Raw genomic sequence first — 7345 nt, 5'->3', positions numbered from 1 at the left:
AACCAACCATGGCGCTGCAGCTGGAATAGCGAGCACAGAGAATCACCACTAACCACTGCGCAGCGCTGAACAGCTCAAACAGTTTGATGCCATAAATGAAAAGAAAAGAGATGTCCCATAGAGAGAAGAGAGGCTAAGTTCCCTGGATAAGCTGTCCACAGCAGGTTAGTCACTTAGCACAGTCAGACAAGATCTAACACATGCACAAGGGAGCAAATCTACCTGGCACAGGCCAGCCACTTGAAATTTTAAAACTGGTGAAATGTCAGAATTGGAAAGAAAAAAAAAGGAAGCATTTTGATACTCAACCCCCACCCCCAGTAAACCCGGGTGAAGTTTTCCAAATTCTGAAATTATTTCAAATAGTAATTTTTTTTGGGGGGGTGGGGAATCCACAGAAATATTAATTCATTCCCACCACTTCCCCTGAGTAGGCCAGTTTCCTGGTGGTCGGCATTAGGAATTACCTTATCAGAACAGGGATCCACCTAGCTAGGATCCTGTTTCCTCCCACGGTTGCCAATGCAAAAACCCTGCAGGATGCAATGTGGAAAAAACTCCCAATGGAGGAAACTCCTTCCTGACCTCTATCTGTCAGCAGGTGCTTTTTGCCCTGAAGCAGGAGAGTTGTGGGTAAAACCATCAAAAGCACCTAAGTGATGCAGGAGCCTTCAGCCTGGTCTATGCTAGAAAGTTGTACTGACAGAACTAGGTGAGCTTGGAGTCTGAGTTTTAACCAGCGGGACCACTGGACTGAAATACAGATCCCTTCCTGCGGGATAGCCAGGGCCTGTCTACACTATCAAATTTGACTGGTAAAATCCTGCTGGCACACAGCTGCCAGCATTGCGCTTTTGGCACAGGGCGTTCACATTTGGCTGCCTTTGCTGGTGCGGTGCATCTTCGCAGCACCAGGTTGTATCAGTAAAAGACACGTGGCACCATGGGGAGGCATCACAATGTGCCCCCACCCACAAATGCATGGCCTGGTGGGAAATTTTGGCAGTGCGATGTGGGATAGGAGCACTCATCTTGTGGGAGTTGGAGGTCAAAGTCCCTCTGTTCCAGCCCATAATCTTCTCTTCTCACCATAAGGGAATAGCTCTGCCAGCACCAAGCGCCTTTATACCATTATAACTGTCTCCATGCTCAGGGCACGGGACCAGTACAGCTAAAGCAATACAGCTTTTTAGCATAGACAAGGTCCGACCCCCACTGGCATTCAGTGGGACTTGCCCTCCCAAGTTGCTTAGGGCTGCTGAAAATCTTACCCTTTGTTCCTTCTAAGCCGTTGCTGAGGGTTGCCTCTCGGCTGTGATTGTGGTCATTTAAAATTTCTAGCCACGCGGCAAGGCCCATTCACCCACCATTCCGAAGGGGAGAAGGACAACTTCAGGCGAGAGCAGAAGCTTTGTGTTATCTCCCCTGCCCGCCTGCCCGCCCTTGATGGTTCCCTAGGACACCATGTGGGGAGATACATTTTAAAATAGCCAGACCAGGGGAGAGAGAAAAGTTTGGATTTTAACCCCTTGTTGCCTGCCTGGGTCTGAACTGCCTGAGGGTCACACCCCGTGGGATGACAAATAGCAGATGCCACCGCTTTAAATTGAATCTCTATTTCCATCCCCTTAGTGCGAAGATTATCACTGTTCAGAGGGCCAACAGAAGGGCGGGCCTCCACTTCAGTGCTACCTCAGGCCCGCTCGGGGCTCAGGCAAAGACCCTCTCTGCTCTCACGACCGAGAGGCACTTGGCTGGTGTATATGTGCTTCTAAATGCACAAGAGCTTTTAAGATCATCTTTCATTCTGGGTATATTTCTAGCGACTCCGAGCTGCCTTCAATTACCTTGCTTCAATTAGCTTTACTAAATCCACAGATAGGCCAGGTGCTGTTAATGCACTAAGCGCAGGAAGGGCACGGTCCCTCTTGTGCATGGTGGATCCTTTCCCTGTGACAGTCTTTAGAACTCCCAGCTCCAGGGCTGGCATGACTTTGAGCATGGCCTCGCCAGGTTTGCTTGCTCTAAAGTATGTGATGCTTCTCGAGGTGCGGCCCCGCTCTGCAAACAGCAACGCTACATATTGCAGAGCCCAGCTCCACCTTGGCGATTGTCACAGACACCAGCCAAATGCATGCAGCTTGCCAGGGCAATCGGGGCCTAGTGGAGAGAGTATTGGTCTGGAAATTATGAGACCCAAGTTCAGCGCTGGCACTAGCCCGCTGGGTCACTGTGGGCCAGTCACTTCACTGCGCTGTACCTTAGCTCCTCCCGCCAATGGGGCTGGGATATTTACCTCCTTTGTGGCCTGCTAACGACCAGCGCTATGTACGAGCTAGGTAGTGTCGTTATTGCTACAAGCCAAATGGTGGGATTCTAAATGGCCAGCCCTGCACGCTCCCTGGGGCCTGAGAATGAAGACTTGCCCTTTGCACCATGCCCACCCACACCACTTTCCCGGCCAGCCCTCAGCGACACTTGGGTCTGGTTTTACAGCAGTCTGTGGGTTTGCACAGGTGAACCGGATCAGAACTGAATTAACAGCTCTGCCCATCCACACACAGGTAGAATCTGCAGCCAGAGCTAACACCGCAGGCAAATGTCTCTGTCATCGCACTGAGCAAGGGTGACCGGTACACGGGGGGCAGGTTTGGGGAGAGCAAAGGTGCTGTTTTCACACACTTTTCCAGGTAGAATTGTACTTTAATCAAATATTAAACATTGACTAGGAGCTAAGATGGCCCCTAAAGACACCTGTGCTGGGGCATGAGATGGTGGATTAAATAGAGGGGTTGAGGTGTTTAAGTTCAGGGCTTTGGGGTCTCCTAGTTTCTAACCCTGGATCTGGCACCAAGTCCTTCTCCTGGCTCAGGCAGCTAACGGGCCCTGGCCCTCCAGAGCTCTGAGTAGTGGAGAGGGGAAGGGACTTTAGACAGGCCATGTGATGCTTTCAGCACCACATCTGTATAACAGGCACCTTGGCAGAAAAGTTCCTTATGAATGTTTTTTCCTCCCCATCCCTTCCAGGAAGCACTGCAAAAACTTTCACTCCAGTTCTGCATCAGCTTGGGCATCCCCCAAGAAAATACTACGGGTACCTAGTGAGCCTAATGTTAAAAATAAAGCAACCTCCCTCCCGGCCTTTATATGCCGCTATGAAGCAAACTAAAAATGCCTGGTTCTTTACTCCTCTGCAGGTGGCCTTTGACTCCATATTATCTTCAAGGCTCAGTTCTGCAAGATGGTGAGGACTCTGGCCTGATCCAGCAAAGCATTTAAGCACCTGATTGAATTAAGTGCGCAAGTGGTACCCTTGACTTCACTTGGATTCTTCCCAGGCTTAAGTGAAATGCTTTCCCCCTTCAGACTCTTGCTACCTGCCTCTCAGGCCCCTGGTGAAGTGGCTAAGTGTGTAGCAAGGAAACACCCCCCATGTTACCATGTCTGTGTAGGTAGGAAGCTGCAGGAAGGTTGAGAGGACGGGGCTGGAATGCCAGGCAGCTCACGAGCCAGCCTGATTCCGGGGGCACGATAGGTTGTGGCCTGCCCAGGTACCTTGCATCTCTCATCACCATGGCACCAGAGCTCTGGGGTTAACCCCATAGGATTGTGCATTGTAAACCCAGACGCAGGGTTCACTCCTGGGTGGGGAAGGGGAAAGGCCCGGCCTGCCGCACAGACATCCTGCTTAGAGGGGAAATCAACCTGCGTTTTGCCAGCAAATCAAACTACACTAGAGCAGCTATTTCAGCACCTTGGACAGCGCCCGCTCTCCAGAGCTAGTTTCATACTAGACCCGCCAGGCAGCCAGCGAGGGGAGCAATCAACCCCGAATCTCACTGAAAACCAGGAGACCCAGCCAGATACCCCACAGCACCTTCCGAGCAGGGCACAGCAGGATCATTCTTCCTAGTAAATAACTGGAATGTGGCTAAAGCGAGACTATTATCCAGCCAGACCTTGCCCACCAGTTTCTCCAGTCCGGCCTTGCTCCCCGCCGCTCTGGGACCCTGGACAGTTACCCCAGGGGGACGGATAATGCAGTGTGACTCGCTGCAGAAAGATTCTCCCTGAACCCTCCGCACCCGAAGCTGGAGCTCTGCAATTAAAGGATTATTACTGCACCGGGGGCGGGGGGGGGGCTGCATATTAGCATTCGTCCAGGAGAGTGTCAGGCTGGAGCCAGACTTCCTGTCTGGAAAGAGCAAATGCGGGGGGGTGGGGGACACGAACACTGCCCCTAAAGCAGGCACCGTTTGCATTCATTGCACTGGGGGCGGGTGGGGGGTAGGTTGGCTGGCAGGGTGTTTGATTAGGTGCATGGGATTGGAGAGAAGGCGTCTCTTTGGCTCAGTCATAACAGCCCGAAAGGGAGGCTCTGCATACACCCCCCCCCCCCGCCCAGTGCAGCAATCCAGAGCAGGTGCTGATTGAAATGGAAGTTACAAAGAAAGAGAGACACAAGGGGGGGGCGAGTAGATCAGGTCTTGAAATGCACCTAGAACCGCGTGTGTTCTGGGAAACGGGCAGAGATGGGACAGGAGAGGCCGCTCCCAGGGCCTCTCATATTATATTCCACTATGGCGGGGGGGGGGGTCTCAAGCTCCCACTCCCCCATGCTGTAAAAACCCCACAGCCCACCTGTGCTCCAGTAACTGGTTTTCTGCATCTAGAAGCCAGGGTCGGCTTAGCGGGTAACAAGCAGGACAGCTGCCCGGTGCCCCACGCCACAGCCCCCGCCCCCAAGCTCCATTGCTCAGGCTCCTGCTTCAGCTCTGGGTGGCGAGGTTCAGGGCCCTGGGTTTCAGCCCCATGCAGTGGGGCTTTGGCAAGTCTAACGCCGACCCTGCCCCCCCCCGAAACCTGCTGGGGTCCCCTGACCCCTGGTTGAGAAGCCCTGCACAAGGGAACCCAGGAGCCCCTGCTATTCAGCCACCAGCAGCCCAGGGCAAACGCGTGGGCCCCGCTCCCCGCAAACCTAAATGTGTTTCCAGCAAACACCCGCCTCAGTGAAGCGGCTTCTTCCCCTCCCCTGCCCTGCCCCCGGGCTAAGAAATGCACCGCACGCGCAGGGCTCTGCTTTCTCTCAGGAGGTTTATCTCTCTTCGCAATATACAATATAAAACAATATGCTTCTGCTTTGTACATTTGAGCAACATTGGCACGGCGAACAGCCCGCGGTCAGACCTGGGCTCCTTACATTCAGCCAGCGGGCTGCTGCCTTCTGGGCTCGGCTCCCGGGAGCGGGAGGGGCCAGGGCGCGGGGAGGGGGTTGGCTGGAGACCACCGCTCGGGGGAGAAATACTGCTCCTGCCAGAAGTCCCCCAGCCCGCTCTGCACGGGACACCCCCATCTCCGGATACAAGAACTGGGGACCGGGGGGCTGATCGCAGCGCTGCATGTGACACACCCAGGATGGCAGAGTCGGTAGCTGGAGAAAGGACAGACACTCGCATGCAGAATTACAGCCATGGTTTTGTTTAAAAAAAAATACAAGATCCCTGGCCCCCGCCGTACTGTGATTCACAGTAGCAGCTAAGAACACAGGGGTGTTGGGCGGGGGGGGGGTCGGGTACCCTCCTTGAAGGTGAGATTAGAGCACGGAGAGGCGGCCACCTCCCCTTGTAAAGACGTAACCTGGCTAATCATGCCTCAGGCCAGCCACAAACCCCAAAATCCAAGAGCCCCCCCTCACTTGGGAGAACAAGTCACCCCCCTCTACCTCTCCCCCCGAAATGCAGCCCGCTCCCTTCCGGGGACGGTAGCAGCAGCCGCCAAGACATTGGTTGATGGTTTAGGGTCTCCTGCCCCCCCCCCCCAGGAGATGCGAACCGGCAGTGCCCCCCCTCCCCGCTCCCCCCGCCGACGGGCCCTGTCTTCACCGCCTCCTCGGCAGCTCCGGGGCGAGCAGGTTTGGGCGGCGGCTCCGGCGGGCGATGCTGTGGGGGAGCGAAGTCCGGCAGCTCCGCGGCGGGGGCGGGGGCCCCAGGTACCTCCTAGCGGTCCAGGCTGATAGTCCAGTGCTTGGTGCCCGAGTCCTTCCTGCCGCCGGCCTCCCCCTCGCTCTTGAGGTCCTGGAAGACCTGGGTGAAGTAATGCGGGTCCGAGTTGATCTGCAGCATCTTGGCGCTGAGGCGCTGGATGAGGGCCAGGCAGCGCTCCCAGAACCGCTCCTTGTCGCCCTCCACCAGGAAGGGCTTGAGCGGGTAGGAGATCTCGTTGCCCATGTAGGAGTACGCCAGGTAGAGGCAGGTGAGGAAGGCGGCCTGCAGCTCGCCGTGGCTGGCGATCTCCTCGCCCCGCAGCGCCTCGCGGCACAGCAGGTACACGAACACCAGGTTGGCCGGGGTGATGAAGCCCTGGTCCTGCCAGCCCTGCAGCAGCAGCGCCCGGTCCACGCTGCGGAACCAGGCGATGAGCTCGCCAGGGCTCAGCTCTTTCAGGCGGTAGCAGCGGCGGCACACGAAGTCCCCCAGGCAGCGCAGCAGCTCCCCGGTGGAGGCCTGGACGATGACCCGGCGCGGGGAGCCCGGGGCACGGCTGCCGGGCGGCGGCGGCGGCGGCGGGGGGGCGGGGGGGGGCGGCGGCTTTGCCTCCCGCCGCGACTGCATCTCGGCGGGGCGGGCGGGCACGGTGGGCCCGCGGGCACGGCCAGGGCACGGTGGGCACCGGCACGGCCAGGGGCCCCGGTTTGGTACCGGCCGCGCCCGCTTCCTGCTGCGCCCCCAGGGACTTGCGCAGGTTCTCGCGGTTGCGCTGCTGCACCAGCGGGTCGGGCTGGGCCCCCCCGCTGCCCGGCTTGGGGGTCACCTTCTTGGCGCTTTTCTTCTTCTTGGCCGAGGCGGCCACCAGGCGCTTCCAGGTGAGGGCGGAGATCAGCACCCCGGGCCGCTTGAGCCGGCTCTCGCCTTTCCCGTGCGCCCTGGCCGGGGCAGCCTCCTGCGCCAGGGGCCCCCCGCCGCCCTTGCCCGAGGCGGCGGTGGGGGAGAGGGACAGCACCGTACCCATCCTCGCTCCTTCCTCCCCCGGGCACTGGGACAGGCCGGAGCCGAGCGGTCTAGGGCGCGGCTGGAAGCCAGGAGCAGGCACCGGCCATGGGAGGACGCCGGGCGGAGCCGGAGGACGCACCGCTGCGGCTGTTGCGCCCGATCTGGGCTCTGCATCAGCTGCCGCAGCAGTCCGGGCCCCGCTGCTCCCCGCCTCTCCCGGCGCAGCCAATCCAAGCCGGGCTCGCTGCAAGGCCCGCCTCCCCGCGGGGACCTCCTGCTCGGGCTGGGGGCGGGCAGGGGAGCGCCGGGGTTGGGGTCCCTGCTGCCCCAAGCTGCTGGCCCGGACCCGGGGCTCC

General features: G+C 58.2%; 1 protein-coding gene across 1 annotated transcript; it reads right to left on the bottom strand.

The window, feature by feature from the left end:
• Positions 1-5823: 5823 nt before the first annotated feature.
• Positions 5824-7129, bottom strand: CDK5R2 (cyclin dependent kinase 5 regulatory subunit 2). The gene is given in 2 exon segments (XM_032763385.2): positions 5824-6588; positions 6590-7129. Coding segments are annotated over 2 exon segments (1011 nt in total). The 5' UTR covers positions 7009-7129; the 3' UTR covers positions 5824-5996.
• Positions 7130-7345: the final 216 nt, after the last annotated feature.

Source organism: Chelonoidis abingdonii, chromosome 10 (genome assembly GCF_003597395.2).
Source record: "Chelonoidis abingdonii isolate Lonesome George chromosome 10, CheloAbing_2.0, whole genome shotgun sequence".
Lineage (NCBI taxonomy): Eukaryota > Metazoa > Chordata > Testudines > Testudinidae > Chelonoidis > Chelonoidis abingdonii.
The sequence above is the reverse complement of the archived record's forward strand: the minus strand, read 5'-3'. Positions and strand labels throughout refer to the sequence as shown.